Source organism: Chaetura pelagica, unplaced genomic scaffold (assembly GCF_000747805.2).
Source record: "Chaetura pelagica isolate M959 unplaced genomic scaffold, ChaPel_1.0 scaffold109, whole genome shotgun sequence".
NCBI classification, from domain to species: domain Eukaryota; kingdom Metazoa; phylum Chordata; class Aves; order Apodiformes; family Apodidae; genus Chaetura; species Chaetura pelagica.
Window position 1 is genome coordinate 9820734 of NW_009970725.1, and position 20725 is coordinate 9841458.

General features: G+C 37.7%; 1 protein-coding gene across 1 annotated transcript; it reads right to left on the reverse strand.

The window, feature by feature from the left end:
* Window positions 1–3476: 3476 nt before the first annotated feature.
* Window positions 3477–18629, reverse strand: YES1 (YES proto-oncogene 1, Src family tyrosine kinase). Its single transcript, XM_010006845.1, has 11 exons — window positions 18360–18629; window positions 12070–12169; window positions 10872–10970; window positions 8091–8194; window positions 7787–7936; window positions 7462–7617; window positions 6997–7176; window positions 5784–5860; window positions 5281–5434; window positions 4578–4709; window positions 3477–3781 (listed from the first exon to the last, which is right to left on the reverse strand). The coding sequence occupies exons 1-11, from the start codon at window positions 18622–18624 to the stop codon at window positions 3573–3575; spliced, it is 1626 nt and encodes a 541-aa protein (XP_010005147.1). The 5' UTR covers window positions 18625–18629; the 3' UTR covers window positions 3477–3572.
* Window positions 18630–20725: the final 2096 nt, after the last annotated feature.

The following is a 20725-nucleotide window of genomic DNA, read 5'->3' on the forward strand; positions in this document are numbered from 1 at the left end:
TGGATTATGGATTTAGTCCTAAATTCTTTAGTAAGGTACGAGAATTCAAATTTTCTGTTTGCAATGTACTGCTTAAGTGAGTGTTCCTGGGCTTTAGACCCAACATAAGTGAAGTCTCGTGTATTGGGGGAAAGTTGGCACAAATACAAACATCTACAGCACCTTCATAGAAAACTTAAAAACTGAGTTTATTCACAGAATCTTGATTGAACTGAATAGTTCAAAATCAATAACAGTGAAGGCACCTTAAGTTTAGTTGCTTATATTAATTTATACTCTTTCCAAATGTGGATAAGGTGTTTTAGAGTGAATGGTATTGAAGATGACTATGGGTCATCCCGCATTCTGCCTGCTTTCTACCCACCAGCAAACCAGAGACTTTCCTTTGATTAATTTGTTGTTGTCGTTTTTTGTTTAGGAAAAGAAAGAGAAAAAAAAAAAGTAAGACATTTCAAAGGCTACTTATCAGTGGCAAGAGCTACTCACAAGCCTAGTGAAATGACAAGTCAGTTGTTGCAAGGATAAGAACACATAAGGTCCTTTTCATCCTGATTTATGCTAAAATAGGTATGCATTTTGTCTAAATAGTAGGATCGCACACATTTTTATGTTTGGAAGTTTACTCAAAAATAGTATGCAAGTACTTTTAAAACACTACAGCTTGAAACAACGCATGAAAGAAACAATCTGCAGGCCTATCATGCACAACGGGTATCACAAGGTTCTGATGGACAACAGGGAAAGTACAGATGATCAGAAATTACATGATTGTTGTAATTAAAAATAGTAAAACAATTACATTACAGGAAATACTAAAAGTACAGTAACTTTTGCAGTCTGTAGATTCTGTGAGAAGAATGGGTTTAGTGCTGTATTAGTTATTACTGAAACTCAAACAGTACTAGCTCCTTAATCTACAGTGGCACTGCATATGCATGTCAGGATTCGCTGTTTGAGTTGTACTGGTCATTAAGACAGGTAACATTCAATAAAGTTGAGATAAAACATCAGTTATCAGAAGAACAAATGTATAAAATTCCCTGAAAAATTGCAGAGAAGTCAAGAGTGGCTGCTAATATCAGATAACGCAAGAGAGGAAATGTGCTTGCCCTAGAGCGTGGCAGTGCCCACCAGCGGACTGTCTACGTTGGACTTACTCTCACAAGAATCCCCAGCCTGTCTGTCTGTCATGGGGGTTAGTTTTAAGTCCAGACAGAACTGTTCCAGCCCATTCTTGGCAAAGGCTTCTGAACTGCTCTGGAAAACATCTCCCTTTTCACAGCAATAATGCATCATGAGCTCAGAATCTTGCGTGAACGTACATCCAAATAATTTACAGAGGATAAAAATACACCCAAAATTCATGAAGGTTTTATTCCCCACCTTTTCCCCTCAATGTGAAGGCTACTTTGCTTTTGTCCCCCTCCCGCCTCCCCCTCACCCTCTCAAATAAGCAGATGCAATCAAGGAGAAATTTATTTTGAACCAGTTCTGCAAAACAGTTCAACAATGCCATACTTTATAAAAATACTTAGTTACATAATTAAACTTATTACTATTTATATAAAAAGTGTGAATGTGAATTTTAAACTCTGTTAGGGTAAGAACCACATCAAGGTCTTCAGGTGAAACAAATAAATTTTCATAAACATACAAACTCTTTTGGAGAAGTCTTATAATACACAACCATTTACAATGAACACGTTCATTAAGTTAGTGTTTTATTCCTTTACTATACAAGTGTTATTACAATGAACTGTTCCATTCAGTAATTAAAAATCCAAACAATGCCAGTTTAATTTTTGGCATTTTTTGTTATAACTGTATTAATACATAAACTCATATGATTGTGTTATTAATTTTAAAATATTTAGAAAAATTAAAATGCCATTGTATTTTTTGGGTTTTTTGATTATTTTTGTGTGGTTTTTTTTGTTCTGCTTTTGTTTTTCTTACATAAAGCCCTTTTAAAATTTGATAACCACATGATGAGCAATGATGAAGGAAAATGAGAAATGATGGCACTGTTTTCACAAAGATCTGTTTCGTAGTTGGATTCGATGTAGTGTAAACCCATGAAGAATGTTAAGTTTAGTACCAGAATTGTATGACCAGCTTTTGTGAAATTCATTTGTTGGATAGCTTTACAATGATAACACGAATTCCAACCTGGTAGCTAAGTTAAGAGTTTAGTGTTCCAAAATTAAAGTACAGAAGCTTGATCAGAAATTCAAGAACCTCATGCAAATTGTTGAGTAAAAGACATGGATGTTATTGCTTGATATGTCAGTAGCCAAAGAAAAGAAATCTGTATGTAGTGTCAGCTGGGCTGAGTACCAGCAAATTGCAATGTCACTATATTTGGACAATATTAAATATATTTTATCCCTTTAATTTTTAAACTTTCACATTTTCTTTTGTTTATGTTTAGTTAAATAATTCTGTAGGTAGGGCAGAAGTGGGAAGAACAACTGCGTGTAAGTGTGTCTTAATAGTCAAGAAAAGCAAAAGTGCAATCAAATCCCTGAACTAGTGGTGACAACTAGCATTTGTGGCACCCACCTTTGTTAACACATATAAGCCACATACAACAGTACCAAACCTGTCTCTGAAAAAAGGACTAAGAAGTGGCCATTTACCAGCTTCAGTCTTGCTTTCCTGGTGAGCTTTGTTCAGGTAGTCTTCCCATACAAAAGCTCGCTGTGGGATTGGAGCTTAAAAGATTAAAGACTTTTCCCCCCTGATTGTATTACATAGCTTCAAGTTCAAATGTCATCATACTTTATCAACACAATTTTGTAAAATATTACCTCATTTTCTAGTTACCTTCATTATTCTTAATTAGCTATGCAGAAAGAAAAAAAGAAAAATCTCTCATGCTACTTTCCAGTTATATTAATACAAAGATTAACACAGTGCATTATGCTCTCTAATTTCACTATTGAGGTCTATCATTTACATCATTTGTCATTCACTGTTCCAATTTTCTCTTTTAACCTGCCTACCCTAATTAAGTCCATGCAAGAGGAAGCTTAAAGATCAAGACTATACATCAAATACAGTTGTACCATCTGTTTTTTGGGGGGTGTGGGTGGCACATATATGTAATATGTAACACAGGGGTTTTACAGAACTGGAATAGAATTGCTTGGTCCCACAAAATTCTTCTGCTTTAAAAACGTCTTAGCCCAAGATCATTAATTCCAGACAATTTCCTCTTTAGTAGAATGATTATCAGATGTTGGGAAAAGAAAGGATTTGAAACATGTTTTTTCGGCTATTGTTCACACCAACGCTCGTTTTTCTACCCCGTATTTTCAGTAAGCTTCCTTTGGACCCTGAAAATAAGTTGGGAAAGTGGAAAAAAAAAAACCAAACAAACATGTCATTGGTAATTAGGTTATAACACTTTCAAAGTGGTTTTGTGCAATTGCATTAGGAAATTCCAGTTTGCCATTAAGAGCATGCAAAGTAGCGAAGATTTTCTTTCCTTTGATTCCTTATGGACATCAGGAATTCTTTGCAAGTCTTTTACATTTGGCAGATTTGTGCATGTTATATAGACTGTTGGCTTATAAATTGTCTCCAGGCTGGTACTGTGGTTCTGTAGCTGTAAAGTAGTCCTCCAAGAAAGACTGTATATATTCAAATGTTGGTCTCTCGTCAGGGTCCTTCTTCCAACACAGTTTCATTAACTCATGGAGAGACTCTGGGCAGCCTTGTGGGCAAGGCATCCTATATCCACGCTCCACTTGCTCCAGAACTTCCCGATTCACCATCCCTAAAGGGAAAGCATGTTAGTTCTGAATGACATTATGCAAAGAGCAGTTTCTCCAAACTTTTTCAAGTATCTCCAGCTGCAGTGCACATCAATCTACCATGACAGAACCTTTAATGAACACACTTTATAATTAATGATTTTTTTACATTTTGCATTAAATATGCTTCCTGAAAACTATTTCATTATACTGGTAATTCCTCAGTATCTGATCCTTCTTCCATTTATACGCTTTCTCATTTGTATAATTTCCCACTGCCTTGGGCCTGGCTTTTCAAATGGACACTCAAGCACAAGTACCTTCTGCTTGCCTTAGGTTCCATTCAAGGACCACTTAATTTGAAACAAGGCCAAGAAAAGACTTTTTTTGCCTTACAGAACAGCCTTACAAATTCCAGTCACAGCAAAATATCTGACAAAAAATGTTACACACGTTTAGTTTCAAAAACTGGTCTAGCAGGTTCACTCTACTGATACACACCGTAGCCCTGGAAAATGTCAAAAGTATAACTTCCAGGGACAGATAGAAGAACCTAAGGATAACCACTAATCTGAAATGAATTATCAGTCACATTTGCAAATGCTATTAGCTTAGAACACTTAAAAATATATATAATAGTTAATCTGTAAATGAAACAAAGTAGCTTCGTGAACAAAGGAACCAGTGAAGCGTGACTAAGTTTTTGCCTCTGCTTGTCAACTGTGGGTTCAGAACAAAGGTAAAAAGTACAAAAGGTAACTTCAAAAGCACAGAATACAACAACAAAAAAAAGAAAAATCAATTACATTTTTCCCTTACCTGGATATGGCACTCTCCCCTTTGTTACCAGCTCTGTCAGTAAAATTCCAAATGACCACACATCCGACTTGATTGTAAACCGACCATACAACGCTGCTTCTGGAGCAGTCCATTTAATTGGAAACTTAGCCCCTGCAAACATTGGAAGGATAGATCATTTTCCCTTGCTTATGCATAATTTGGGTACACTTAGAAATATTTTTAAAAGACTACTGCATGAAAAAAATGTTTACATTTTGCTTTGTTGACAAAATTTGAGGTAGCTTAGTATTTGAAGACTTCAAACTGGAAACTGGTTTCCAACTAGACGGTAACTACTGGTTGCAATTTTTGGAAGCTGCTGAGATATCAAGGACTCTTAAGAATGTTTAAAAAAGTGGGATGACCTTCAGAATCTGATGAGCAACCTCTCTAGAACCTCATCTCTCTTCTAACTGCAACAGATTTTACTTACTTACTCCCCCCAAGTAACCCATTTTTTTTTCAAAACATAACTGAACTGTCAGATAATTTTGAACATTAAAAAGTTCACTAAAATGGCACTGAGGCAAGGGGACACCTAAACATAGCTGTGAGAGCACATTTATATGCCTAATCTTTATTCATGCAGACAGAGTATACAGACACATTCTGATAAATGTAGCAGTTCTAAGTAATTTGAAGTTAACTGGTCTTATTTATTCAGTAAATAAATCAGTCTTACCTTGTCTTGCAGTGTACTCATTGTCCTCTATTAACCTTGCTAAACCAAAGTCTGCTATTTTGCACACAAGATTGTCTCCTACAAGAATGTTAGCTGCCCGGAGATCCCTGTGGATGTAGTTCATTCTTTCAATGTAAGCCATGCCATCAGCAATCTTTAAAAATAAAGTTTTATTAAAGATTATTTTTCATGACTATAGATATTTCTCCCGAGCATTAAACTATATCCCTTCATTTTTGCTCCAGTCTTGTTGTGTAAGTTTGGGAAGCATAGCACAGGTATAGAGCATAGCAAGAGCTTGTGGCAGCACTGGTTAGAGCATGTCTGGCCAACTGGGAAATAGGCCGTTGCTTTTTGTCAAATTACAAACCTACACAGAAGATGTTAAAACAGAACAGCATAAAATATTTGGAGCATTCAGTATTTACATGTAGTTGATATTCCATAGTTTTAAATCTCTTCTCTAAGTACAAAATACAGTTTTCTTAGTTTATACAATGTACCTGAGCAGCCATGTCCACCAGCTGTGGGAGTTTTAGGTATTTCCCTTCTCCTTCTTTAAGGAAATCTAGCAAGCTGCCTGTAAAAGATGACACTTTTTTTAGGAAGAAAAAAAGGAAAAAAGCCCAAAACATTAATTTGACCTGAAAAAATGAATGGGATTTTTTTTTTCCTAGACACTGACTTACACACTCATCTCCCCAAATCTACCTTTGGAAACCTGTCATGTAACAGAACACATGACACAATGACTATGCCTGTAGTTGACTCCAGCCTGATGACTATTTAGTACAAGTTTAATGCAAGTATTTTGGAATCCATTTCAATAATTCAGGTAAACTGAACACTGCTTGATGGTTTTATGGCAATACATAAGGATTATTCCCAATATACCTGCTATCAATGTCCTTCCTAGTTGGACTTTTTTGCACAGTGATATTTATAATTCAAGAACAAAAACCTCCTAACCATTACTTGATTTCTTCTGCTAGCTCCAATTATATACTAGAGAAACGATTCTGAAATTGTTGCTTTTATTTAGTTTCTTTATTTTCCTTACTGGGGAAAACAAAAGTATCTTCCATTCTTTACAATATATTACCTTCTCCCACTTATATAATGCAATCGTGTTCAGAACCTCTGCTTTTGCAAGGTTGCATCCCAGTTCTGACAGAAAGCTATAAAGCTTTTTTTTTCCCTGATTGCTTTGCCAAAACCTGATTTCTGAACAATAAAAACTGATTTTGCACAACAGCTTTTAAGATCTGAGAGAGAAACTGTCTAGTGTTATTCAAGACCAGCACTGCTGGAAAAGCAAAACTAAAAATTTAAAAAGAAACCAGACCCAACTGATTCTGTCACAGTAAGCAAGTTCCGTCTACAGGCAGGTGTATTCACATAATAGTATTCCCAGCCATACCTTTCAATTTACATGTAAGACGCAGCACACACTAAAAAATAAGGAGAAAAAAACCCAATCTGGTATTTGGAAGATTACTGAGGGTGACACAGAGTGCAAAAAAAAATCATTCCTCCACCCACAGTCTAAATCAGAACTGCTTCAAGTAGGTCAAGCGTTGCTCATTTTAATTTAATCAAAATTACCACTTATATTTCCAGGAAGCTTAAACCTAACTTTAATTACACATTTAATTTGTTGCTGGGATCTTAAATAACCTTTTAAATGTAGTATCTCCAAACCATTCTGTCACACACCTTTTGTCATGAATTCAGTGACGATGTAGATGGGCTCCTCAGAAACAACCGCGTACAGCGGGACAAGCTTGTCGTGGCGTAATTTCTTCATGATCTGAGCCTCCTGCAAGAATGCTTCTGGCATCATTGTACCAGGTTTTAGTGTCTTGATCGCTACTTTTGTGGTTCCATTCCATGTTCCTAGAGAAACAAATCAGATTTTATTCTCCACTATAATACTGAACAGATTTTTGGCTGAAACTGTTTGTTTGCTTTTTGTTTCTGTTTTCTTAGCTATCAAAATAATTAATTACAAAGTAGGACTATACTGACTATTAATTTTACCTTTAAATGACTGATCAGAATTGGTATTTTTTCCCTTCAATTCTGTATTAGATTATCTTTTCAGATCCCAATATCAATTTACTTAAAATACTATTAAAACATTCACATGAGCTACTGAGAAGTGTCACATTAAGCTCTTACCCATCCAAACTTCACCAAAACATCCTTGGCCCAACTTAACTTCCAGCCTCAGAGATTCTCTAGGAATTTCCCAGGCATCTTTTGCCAGTCCCTGTGTTTGTGGTTTCACAGTGGGACACACAGTTGTTAGCTTATGACACAGTCCGTCGGCATGTTCTGGGAAACCGAAAAGATATAAAAGCAACATGTTGATAAAAAGAACTAGTCCATTTTTGTTTGTCAAAATAAAAACCAGAATTATACAGCTGTGAATTTTAAAAATAAGCATTTTTTCTTCCTCACAACAGGCAGAAGGTAGTATTGGGACACTAGAACTTGGGCTTACCTCTGTAGTGTTTCACCAACTTCTGTAGAGATTCAAATTGTGCTCTGGTTGTGATATAGTATCCACCATTGTCAAGTTTTCTGATTTTGTAGTGTTTCACATTATCACCTCTGACCTCATCCCAGTCACGTATGGAAAGGGAGTAAGCACCTAAGAAACAAGTCACACTTGGTTCTTCACCAAACATTTAACACCATATTTACTCTATCTTCCCCACTGTCATTATACACATACACATACATGTGTGCATTGGCACCCTGACTGAGGCAGGGGGAGGAATGGGAGAGAGAAGAGATATACATACCTTTAGTGGTTTCACTCTCTCTTACTAAGAAAATGCCACGCTGGTTCCCAGGATTTAGAAGGAGCCTTTCTGCATCCTTCCTGCCCATCTTACCAAAATACCACCTAAAAAAATGTTAAAGGAAATATGTGCATGTAAAATCTTTCTATGCTTTGGTAGTCATATAAATACAAGGTTTAGAAATCTCAGGCATTGACTGGACTACTAATATCCTAAAGCAGTTACAGATTAACAAAGGTAATGACATCCATGTATGATAAAGATGACCTATTTGTATATGACTTCATCTCTACTGTTTGCAAAACACATGTGAGGAGGCCTCTATCCAAGTTTTTCCTGATAGCTTAACAATGGGCATCAACAACACTTAACATTGAAGGAAACACCCTCCTTCTGCTTAAGACATTCACAGGTCAAGCTGCATCAGATGATACACTTTGCGAGCACACTCAAAAAACTGCAGCAGCTGAAATTACCTTCTCTAAGAAGTTTTGGCTGTAGGTCAGAAAACAGTATTTAATGCCAAGTGGATGTGTATAAATATCATCAGATCATCAATCATTCAGGTTGCCAGGGGACCTTGGAAGGTCTCTGGTCCAGCCTCCTACTGCAAGCAGATGAGACCTTGCTACTCAGGGTGTTGTCTGCTCCAGCCTTGAAAAGCTTCAAGGACAGACCCTGCTTAGCCAGACCGAGAAACCTCTGTCCCTGCCTGGCTGTCCTCAGGATAAAAACTTTTCTTCTTAATACAGTGAAACCTCTTCTGTTTCAACTTCTATTGCCTCCAGTCTTTTTCTTCCTCGGTAGAGGGAGCACTTTCTTGTCCTGATTATTTAGAAACAACCCTGTGGTGGCATCATTTACTTCTCACAAAGTACTGCAAAGTGTATATCTCAAACATTTTCATTTGGCACTGTCCTAGCCTCAAGCAAACCTGGCTTCACAAGTGTTGGGAGAAGAACAACAGTATTGGAAACTGCTGCTAAACAATGGTTTTGTGAGTGAAGCTTGAGGGGGAAAACGGTAGGTAAGGAAGGATCATTTTTTTGGCCTGTGAATGGAATGGCTTGTGTGGTCACTCAGGAATTTGCAACTTATTCTTACTTTTTATTGCCTTTGCAGTTTGACTGTTTAAGTAGATGTGCAAAGTTATAATTGGATACGAGAGTACATACACTTGAGACAATTTGGATGCAACCTGTAATCTTACTGAAGCAAACTTGAACCCTAGTTAATTACTTTACATAAAAATATCTCTTCCCCAGACTACTACAGCAATTCACAGACTAGACTGTAGAATGCTATGAACATTAAATATTTATATTACAGCATCATTCAAAAGGCACATGGCTAATATGGACCCCATCACAAGCAGTTTGTGATACAAATGCCTTCAGGCTTAGAAAAGAACACCTAAAGAAAATGTCAGCAACTTGTGGCTGTGTATTGCTTTTGCACTTTTACCTCCAACTGCAATCACAACACAAACCTTATAAACACTATCAAAGCCCAGGCTAACAAATGAACCAAGTGCACTGGTGCTACTTAATAAAATTACCACTAGTTCTTTAAGAGTCAGTTTTAAAAAAACTTCCTCACTCATCACTCCTGACTCTCACTTCCAGTAATGATATAAACCTATGACAAATCCCACCACCCTGTTTTGCCAGTCTTAATGAGAAGCACTGCATTCTTAATTTGCAAAGGGCTATCACTTCCACTCTACCACCACTGCAGCAGCAATAACAATATGCTTTTATTGCATAGTTTAAAAAAATCCCCAAACCAACAGAACTCTCAACTTTTTTTCCCCAAAATCAGAAGTCAATAATTTTAAAAGCAGCTGGAAGTCAAGGGCATAAAATAACAGTATGTTATTATTATTTGATGCAATCACTTTTTAATAGCAAAGAGCCAGGTGACAGCAGCAGCCCATGCTAAAGTCTCAGCTTGATATTCAGGAAACATCTTGGAAATTGGGCAGCTTTCCCAGCAATGCAGTAGCAAACACAGAAGTGTGCATATCAAGTATAAGGGAATTGCTTATTGGCAGTACTATGCCTGTATAATGCAGCAGGAGCTGTAGAGCATTAAGTTTCTAGTACAACAAACACAATTAATCCCTTGGATAAAGGATAACCTGAAACTGTACCCCAACTCACAGTTCCCACAGTAACTTTATGTGATTCTGTAAGCGCTCTGGGATCTTTGTTTGTAAATAAATGTAGGAAGTACTGGCACCCAAGGCAACACAATTTTCCCAATTCATAGTAGTCCTTAGTGTGCCTAACAATTCAGTCACCAAAAATTGTTACAGATTAAAAGATTAGCAGTAACGCTCCACACAAATGTTGGTTTAGAATTTAAGATTAGGTGCTACCACAGATATAGCTGATCTTGAATAAGGGTTTGGCAAGCAATAATATGGATAAAAACCTAGGGTTGATGGTCTGTGTACTCTTTGACTTAAAAACATCCATTTTTGCTTTACATGAAACACAGTGCACGTCCCCCAGTTCTTATCTTCATTATTGCATTCTTCCATCCTTTTTTCTTTAGCCCTACATACAGCAGGCAGGTATAGAACATTTGCATGAGTGTCCATCTCACACTTACTAATAATTACACCTTTGACATCACCCAAGTAGCACTGCTATCCTTTAATTAGTAGTATTGTCCTACTTTACTCTTAAATGTTCCATGTACTGAAAGGAATAGTATCACCACAGGGTACAAAATGTAGAATGGATAATAAGAACAGATTGACAGGATATGTCTTACTCTTCTGCTTGAATGGAGTCCGCAGGAGCTACATAATTGCTTGGGATGTAGCCTGTTTTTCCTGTAGCAATGGATCGTGCTTCCCACCAGTCTCCTTCCCTGAAATGCCAGACCAGTTATCTCTTCCACATATAAACAATACATCACTCCCTGGCACCCATAATATCTTCACATATTAAAGGCAGGTTAAATTTAGGTAACATGTTATTTTAATTACAAAGGCATCTAAAATAGTTCATTCTGCACCTAAATATATTTTTCTTTTCATTTTAAGCAACATGAGTGCCTCTTAGTGCAATTTTGCATTTTAAAGATGTCAGGTTTGGGTTTGTTTAAAATGTAAAAGCAATTTATTGATATATGCAAAATGTAAACCTAAACCAAAATGTTTTACAGCAGATAGGTGTAAATAAACTTCCCAGTTCTCTGCTCTTCAACTGCCTCTCCCAGATCAATCCAATCTGCTTGTATGCTGACAGTGAGCAAGAAACGAAACACAAATTCAACTAATAAATCTAGAGAACTGGATGAATGAAAACTGCTACACATATGAATCAGAAATACTACCACAAATTATTTCCTTTTCACTAGACTTTGAGAAATCAGGCTGTAATACTGTAAAGCTGCTGCAATTGAACTAGAACATCAAATTACCCTAAACTACCTGAGCGTGGATTGACTGTGGAGACCAGCTAGATGCACTTCTATGGAGAGACGTCCCTGCCCACAGGCAGTGCACTCGCCTCCAGCACTTGCAGTGCAGCGCTGCCGGCTGCACACACCTCCTCGTGAGATACAAACACCTGTCAAAGAGAATCTGCAAGGTGCAGGGACTGGATGGGGTGGGACAGCCTGTGTCTCCACCTCTGCTGCCCCGTAGGTGGTTGCTATGCCTTGCTGGAGCAGGAGTAGAAGGATGCCACCCACCCAACCAACCAACCAAGAAAGAGAAGGCTTGGGGCTGCCCCAGTCACTAGAGTTCTACATCTGCACCCAAACCCTCACCTCAGCCTGAAGGTTACTGTACTACCAGTATTAATATTTTAACCCCATGCTTGTTGAACATTGAATGCATTCAAGAAAAAAAAATAAAATAAAAATTTAATCTACCCTTCACTGAAATAGCATACAAACATTTCAAGAAGCTTTAGGGATTCCCAAGAACAAGCAGGTGAAGTTTGCGAACAAGAACACTTACGTGTTATTTATTATCTGGAACCGTTCACCTTTTTTAAATGAAAGGTCATCTGTAGTTCTAGCTTCATAATCATATAAGGCCACAAATACAGTAACGCCACCTTAGGAAAAAGAAAAAAAACACACATGTTAAAGGAGTGACGTTGCAACACTTGACTGAAAGGCTTGTCCATGAAACAACTCATCAATTTTGAGTTGGACGCAAATAAGCACTCTGGGTTCCATCTCATTCTGGAAGCTGGATCAATAATCAGCTCATTTTTGAAGACAAATGAAAGCCTATAAACAGACACTCTAAAAATATGCCTCCACACTCCAAAAAAACCCAGCTCGATATATTAGTAATTATAGCACTTCTATACAGAAACTCTCACAACAAATCAGCAGTACAAAAAGCTGGCTTCTTTATTAAGCTTCTTAACAAGCTTCTTGTTAAGAAAGGCAATTCTAGAAGACCCTACAACACTACTATAGTGAACCATCAGCCACCAATTTTTACAAAAGTAGCTTCCTGTGGCACTTAGGTATATAAATAACTGATGTGTTTCCAACTTTATGGGGTTACACATCAAGATCTACTCAAGGAGATGAACCAGAAATAAAAGTATTCTGCTGGGACAAAGAAATTTCTCTGCTTTAGGACTAATGATTTTTTTAATTCCATCAAGTCTCCCCAGCAGTGAAGCAGACGCTTGCTGAGGACGATCTATCAGTGCATTATTCTAGAGAACATGGACCAAGATAAATCACAGGATGAACAGCTGCACTCCACCAAACCCAAGGAATTTGCTTCCCCATCATACTTCTGGTACAGGGCACATTGCTGAACATGTCTGAACATGTCCCGCAAACAGGACACGTGAGAGATGGATTGTAGGGAGGCTCCTGTATTTATGGTAGGAAAACTTTATCTGTACTTAAAAGAATTAATCTATAAAACTGGGCTAAAAGAGGGTGAGGGCAATGAGAACAGACTATATGAGATATACAAATGATAAGCAAAAATAAAGAACTATGTATCATAACAAGGAGAAAGTGCAAGTAAAAAAACCCTGTGTATGGGCAATTCAGGAAGACTTTCTAACCTCTAGAAATGCTATTTCACAGTCTAAAGACATTTAGGAAACCTAAAGATAGCCCAAGCAATACCTTATTATTGATTTTATAATATTACATCTATAACATGCACATCTGTGCATCAGGATACACATGAAAGATGACTAACAGAAACATGTTGCATCTAATTTTAGATCTTACAATTAACATGTTAGTGATCAGAAAGGAAGAATGTGTATTGTCTACATTTAATATTCTCTTGCAATGTACAGTTTCTGATACAAGCTCCTAATCACTTAAATATTTTCATTTGATTTAGAGCCTTCCTGTGATTAAAGTCTCTCAGCAGGCCTCAGCTGGAAATGAATTTACAGTTCCTCTAGGAAGAACAGAACAAAAAATCCCCACAGGAGGTTAGACTAATTGAGGGGTTTTTTCAAGTGTGATTTATGAATGGAAATGAATTAGAATATTCTCTAGAAGTCAACAGTGCCTAATCTAAGTTAAAAACTGACATATTTCTACCAAATCCTGCTAGCATTACTACATTATTTTGATGATGCAAACTGCCACAGGGAGCAAGAAAATTGTGGGAATACATACCGCGTCTCCACAAAGAAAAGCCAAATGTTATGGAAATAAACCGGGCAGTTCTTGAGCACATGAAGGAAATCAATACTCTCAGTTCACAGAATCACAAAGTTTTTAACTGCATTTAAAGAAAATTAAAGACTCCAGGCACTTTGAAACAAACTGTACAACATCTAGTAAGATACTAATGTGGGAACAAGAGAAAGATTAATTCCTTTAGACAGTGTAGCACTAAAAAAAGTAATGGATACAAATGTAAACCATGCAATAAAAAATAATCAGTAATGGTCAATATTTGTGTAGTCTTAAGTAATTTTAAAGAAGGATTTGGAAAAGATAACATAACCCTTGCAAAGGTTATATTTCAAACACTTCAGTTTCATTCTCACTCACAAGTGTTATTTATTCCATAGCAAAGAAAACAAAACACTTCAGGACACAGCATCAGCACAGAATGTTTTAAACAAACACACTGCTCAAACAATTTTTGACCTTTTTTTGAAGAGGTTTTCTTTGTGAATCACTGCAAGGTGATCTAGTTTAGCTGTTCAAGCTATTTGTGATTATAACATTTCCCTTAAAGATTATCCTTTCAGTAGGTCAGTATTCCCATCTTCTAATCTAGGACTGGTTTTGGCGAGAAGACTTTATGTTCTTCAGCATGAGGACTCCAGAGCACCAGTACTTAAACAGCTTAATGGAAGGCAAGAACAGCAGTCCATTTTTCTGGTTTGATTTTTAGTAGCATTTTATGAATTCAAAGTATTTGATGACTGTGTGATACAGGAGCAGTGTGACTAATTTACATTTCTTCTCCTTTCCTGCTCTAAGGAATAAAAGATGGCTCAACTCCTTTCAGCCACACTATAGGCTACGATGACAACCATATCATCCTCTTGTCAGACATCATGGATGGACTGGGAAAGTAATACTGACACTTATGTCCTGTTTCACAAGCCCATCTATTCTCCCCTTTTTTGAAACAAAGGGCCATATAATGCAATCCTGTGTTTTATTTGTCCCAAATACAAAAAGCTTACAGCCAAATCAAGTTCATTATCTTAGAATCATAGAATCATCCTGGTTGGAAGGGACCCAGATGATCATCAAGACAATCATAACCTAAATCCCCCTACCATAACCTAATTTACCTGTTCAGTGCTTAAATCATGTCACTAAGCACTACATCTGTGTGTCTTTTAAACACTTCCAGGGATAGTGACTCCACCACCTCCCTGGGCAGCCTGTTCCACTGTCCAACCACTCTTTTGGTAAAGAAATTCTTTCTAACGTCTAGTCTAAACCTCCCCTGGTGCAGCTTCAGGCCATTTCCTCTCATCCTGTCATTGTTCACTTGAGAGGCCAGCTCCCACCTCCATGCAACCTCCTTTCATGTAATTGCAGAGAGCAATGAGGTCTCCCCTCAGCCTCCTTCAAACTTATATATTCACAAAAAACACCCAATTTTGATTGAGCTGAAAATCAGTACTGAATGTACCGAAGAATTGCTGGAGCAATTTTATTTACTTATTGTTAACGTGTGCTTGTTTGTGGAGGGGCTGGTTTTACAAAACGAGGAGGAATAATTATATATGCAGTATCATTTTACTTGATCACAAAATGATGTGAGCATTTGGGCAAATTAGTGTGCCTGCTGACAACAAAATTTGTACTGACCATTTGTAGACAACCTTTTCATGAGAGAACTCTACCAGCAGGAACAGGGACAGGCAAGAACACATCCCTCCTGAATCTGTGACTCCTGGGAGGGGCTACATCCCTGATGCCTGGTTATGCCCAGGACTGCCTGCACACACTGCTGGAGATTCCCATGTGAACAGAGAACCAGACCTAGTATGAAGAAATACAGACAGGTTCTCGGAGGACATAAAGATTTCTTTACGCATGACTAAAATTTCCTTAGTCCTTTATTCATTAGTGGAGCTAATGAATAAAAATAAATGCTGCCCTTATTTAATTTCTGCATACACAAATTCTGGCTCAGAAACTTTGAGACAGGGTAGATGCTTGTTTCAATTATTTGATTTTTAATTAACTTCCCAAAAGGGAAAACGAGGTGATTATTACCTGGCAATTCATATTTGGTTTCCTGAATTGCTTAATGTCAAGCCCACAGTGGGTTTTCTTGGCTCTCCAATTTCTTGTGTTTAAAGGATTTTAAATGCCACTGTAACAAAGCAAACATTTAAGCACTCTAATTGTTCTAACATTAGAGGTTTGTGGGAAAACTACAAGTAAGACTAATTAGAAATTATTTACAATGCTTTCTGAAGTGTCTGTGCAAAGCTTCTAGAATAAATTACTTTCCTCTCTCTCTCTCTCTCTTAGAAAATAAGTGAGAGCTTCCTCTCCAAAATGTCCAGCAAAACTAAGCAAACCACTGAGCTTAGCCATGTGCACAAAATCAATGTTTATGTAATGAAGTCTTAAGATTTTGATATAAAGGTGGGTTTATAACATCAAATGTGCATACTGCTATAAAACACTGCATCTTCAGAGACTTTCTATCTCAACCAAGAAGGTCTCTATGCCTCTTAAATTTTATTTTTACATTTTCAACTTTGGTTTTAATATGACCACCAACAATGAGAATTCTGCTCTTTTGTTTCACACATGTTCATATAGTAAAGTATACAGAGTATACTGCATATCCATGAGTGCTGAGAGAGTTGGTTGATGTTGCTGCTCTACCACTCCGCATCATATTCACAAGTTCACAGCAAACAGGAGAGGTGCCTGAGAACTGCAGGAAAGCCAATGTCACTCCAGTCTTCAAAAAGGGAAGAAGGATGATCCAGGAAACTACAGAGCAGTCGGCCTCACCTTCATCCCTGGAAAAATGATGGAGCAGCTCATTCTGGGGGCCATCTCTAACCACATGGTTATCAGGAGTAGCCAGCATGGATTTACCAAGGGGAAATCATGTACTGACTAATCTGATATCCTTCTATGATGTTGTGACTGAATAGACAGGGAGACCAGTGGATGTGTCTACCTTGACCTTAGCAAGGCTTTTGACACAGTCTCCCATAACGTCTTTGTAAGCAAGCTGAGGAAGTGTGGGGTAGAAGAGTGGACCGTGAGATGGATTAAGAACTGGCTAAACAATAGGGCCCAGAGGGTAGTGATCAATGGTGCAGAGTCCAGCTAGTGGAGTTCTTCAGGGACCACTGCTGGGTCCAGTCCTGTTCAACATCTTCATCAACAACTTGGATGAAGGGAGAGAGTGTATCCTCAGCAAGTTTGTGGATGATACCAAACTGGGAGAATTGGCTGATTCACCTGAAGGCTGTGCTGCTGTTCAGTGAGATCTAGACAGACTGGAGAGCTGGGAAAAGAGGAACCTAATCAGGTTCCACGAGAGTAAGTGTAGAGTCCTGCACATGGGGAGGAACAACAACATGCACCAGTACAAATTAGGAGCTGACCTGCTAGAAAGGAGCTCCATGGAGAAGTACCTTGGAGTCCTGGTAGACCACAAGTTATCCATGGGACAGCAATGTGCCTTTCTGGCTAAGAAGGCCAAGGGTATTTTGGGGTGCATTCAGAAAAGCATGTCCAGTAGTTCAAAGGCAGTACTCCGCCCTAGTGAGACTCCACCTGGAGTACTGTATCCAGTTCTGGGCTCCCTACTTCAAGAAGAACATGGATTTACTTGAGAGAGTCCAATGGCAGGCTATGCGGATGATTAAGGGACTGGAAAACCTGTCTTATGAGGAAAGGCTGAGAGACCTAGGACTGTTTAGTCTAGAGAAGAGAAGACCAAGAGGGGATCTAATTGATGTATATAAATATCTGAAGGGTGGGTGTCAAGAAGGAGGGGCCAATCTCTTTCCAGTCATGCCCTGTGATAGGACAAGGGGCAGTGGATGCAAACTAGAACACAGGAAGTTCCACCCCAACATGAGGAAGAATTTCTTTACTCTAAAGGCTACAGAGCACTGGAACAGGCTGCCTAAAGAGGTTGTGGAGTCTCCTTCTCTGGAGACTTTCAAGACCTGTCTGGATGTGTTTCTGTGTGACCTGCCCTAGATTCTGTGGTGGTCCTGCTCTGGCAGGGGGGTTAGACTCGATGATCTCCAAAGGTCCTTTCCAACCCCCACCATTCCGTGATACCCTGTTTAGCTTTACAAGTTAATGGATCCAATGTTGCGTAAGTAACTTACAGCTAATAAAATAAGTTTGAAAATTAGTTTAAAATGTAATTTTCCTGAATTTGAAGCATTTTTCATTTGGTCCTCTCTCCAAAAGTTTAAAGCCATTACTCTGTGTGCATCCCTTCAACTCCTTAAAACTTCCAACACAATTTTATCAACTGTTCCTATTACTGCCTTTAATAAGACTTAAATTTGTCTGTGCAGTGATCCTAAAAAACCCCTCTAAAACAAAAAAACAAAACACTAACCCCCTGAGCTCTGGTCACTAGTGAGTATGGGCTGAATTATTATCTGAGCAATAAAAGATATTGAAAATCAGAAATTCCTAAAAGGCAATTTATTTTAAATTTGCAGTTTACCTCTGTATGGCAAGGGGTCATAGTATTTTTTTTAATGACTGTCAAGCCATATTAACAACAACAACAGTGATAATAATATAAATAGCACCATTTTATGTAACGCTCACCTGTTAAAGTACTAGGATATGGACTTGGCACAGCTGAAAACGAAGATGATGCTCCTCCAAAGGGTGTCATTCCTGAAGGCCCTCCAAAAGGAGTCATGGAATGACTATTAAAATTAACTGCTGATCCCTTTATTGACGGTGACTGTGTTGCTTGGCTGGAATCTGATCCATAATGGCTCACATGAGAAATAGGAGGTTCTGGAGTATTATCAGTTCTGTATTTCATGGCTGGACCTTTATCTTCTTTGCTTTTAATGCACCCCATGGTTGCTTCTGTGAGAAAGAAATAAAAAGAAAAAAGAGTTAATCTCCATGTTGTGTCTTTTTATAATTAACAGATAGAATTCCCAAGAAGTTACCAAAAATGCTGATTTATTACTGTTTATAAAACCCAAACCAACCTCCAATGATTGCTACCACATGCAGACTATTAACTCCAGTGAGGAAGTGTTCTGGAAGAAAATCTAAGACGCTCCTGCCCTAGAGAAGACCTAATTATTTGCCCTAACAATATCACATACTAGCAGCACACTTGAATATTCTTCATTCCAGTCCCTTGATGGACTGTAAACGGTAAAAAAGAAAAAGAAAAAAAAGAGGGAAGCAGGCAAGATGAGGAAAAGATACCAAAGACTTCTATAGCAGGGTGGAAGGCAAAACAGAGGTCAATTATATAAAGCAAATCCAAAGCAATGACATGAAGAAAATGAAAGTGGCATTTCTACTTTCTTTTTTAAGCAACTATGCAATAAAGTTCTGTGTTGCTGATGGTATTACAACTAACATCTTTAAAGACACAGATAAGTTTTCATGCATTGCTAGACCCCCAGACAGAAGTCATAAAGAAACCTGGATTATTCATGACCACAGGATAGGGTTAAGCTCTAGAGCCTAACTAGAATTTAAAAAAAATAAAAAATGGAAGAATAATAACAACATCTGTAGTGGTTCAGAGACTGAATTGTGTCTGGACCAGTGGAAATTTGTAGCCCTCCAATGTTGCCACCAGCTCTCACTACTGTGTGAGAGCTGTTTACTAGGGGGACACCTACTACCTGCTGATGGAGCTAATCAAGAGAGAAGATGTGTCACCAACATTTAAAATTACTTTGTCTGAAGAAGTCACCAGCTGCCATTTATCAGGTGGTGACAAATGATAGCAGGCATTTTCTGACTCATCCCAGCTGGGAAACAAATCAGGAAGAAAACGGGAGCATCTATTAGATGCAGCACTCATCTGGCATGGAAATTCTTACATCCTTGGGAAAAAAGAAGTTAAAAATCTACTTTAACTGCATAAGGAGAAACCTCCATAAAAACAGGAAATCAATTGCTCAGTACTCTCTAATGAATCAGTTAAAAACCAAACAGCAGCAGTCTGAAAGCATTAAAATATAACTTGATAACTACAACAACAGTTTCATAGACTCTTAACTAACAGCTAAGGAAAGTTTGCCATTACGTATCTAGCTATTTTTTTCCTTTTCAGTTTTCTCTTGTCTTGTTAACTATTAGACACAGAAATAAGGGACAAAGTAAATTTTATTAACTAAATACTGCCTTAATGTAGTCACACTGAGAGAAACTAATTCTCTCAGTATAACTAACCATTACAGTATTAAAAATACTGTAATTTCCTCAAAAACAGTGAATCAGAGTTCCTGGAAAGAAGTGAAACACCATATGAAACTGACTGCTCATAATACTAAGAAAATTCACCCTGTCAATTCAGCCCCTGATGCTATAATGTAATACAATTACTGGTGCAGAAACAAGCAGCAACAAAGTAAAACACCTGCATTTTTACAAAACTTATCTGAGAGTTTTACACAGAATAATGAAACATCATAAAGCACATCCTTTTTTTTTTTTTTTTTACTTTTGATACTCTTATTGCCAACTTAGTAATCCTGCAGAAATTTTAATAGAGCAAGACTCAAGTACATACATGAAGAACATAATATGTCTAAATACTTTACAAAAAAAGCCTTAGAACCTAGAGTACAAAAGCCAGTTATTAAGTCTCAATACAAGTCAATCAAACATCTAATCATATTATTTTAATTTCTCTACCACTGCAAATAGATGCTGTAATTGTAACCATTTTTTTCTGGCCATGTGGCTGCCTAGTGTGAATTCCTGCTTTACTTTGAGCCCTATTTCTTTGATTCTCTTTAAAAAAACTGCAGTTTTCTGCTACCACTGAATACAGGTGAAATTACCTTTGCAAAAATATATTAGCTGAGAACATTGATTTGGTTCAAAGTTGAGCATCCCACATGACTGAAAAGTCCAATGCACTACTTATGTTAACAAAGTAGATTAAAAGGGAAATGTATGAACATCTGTATGATTAACTGTTCACC

Coding starts and splice junctions, on each gene's coding strand:
- YES1 (XM_010006845.1), bottom strand. CDS start 18,624: ATGGGGTGCATTAAAAGCAAAGAAGATAAAGGTCCAGCCATGAAATAC. Junction 5,435..5,783: donor TGGTGGACATGGCTGCTCAG/GTACATTGTATA, acceptor TTATTTTTAAAG/ATTGCTGATGGCATGGCTTA. Junction 3,782..4,577: donor GGGGAGAGTGCCATATCCAG/GTAAGGGAAAAA, acceptor CTTTCCCTTTAG/GGATGGTGAATCGGGAAGTT.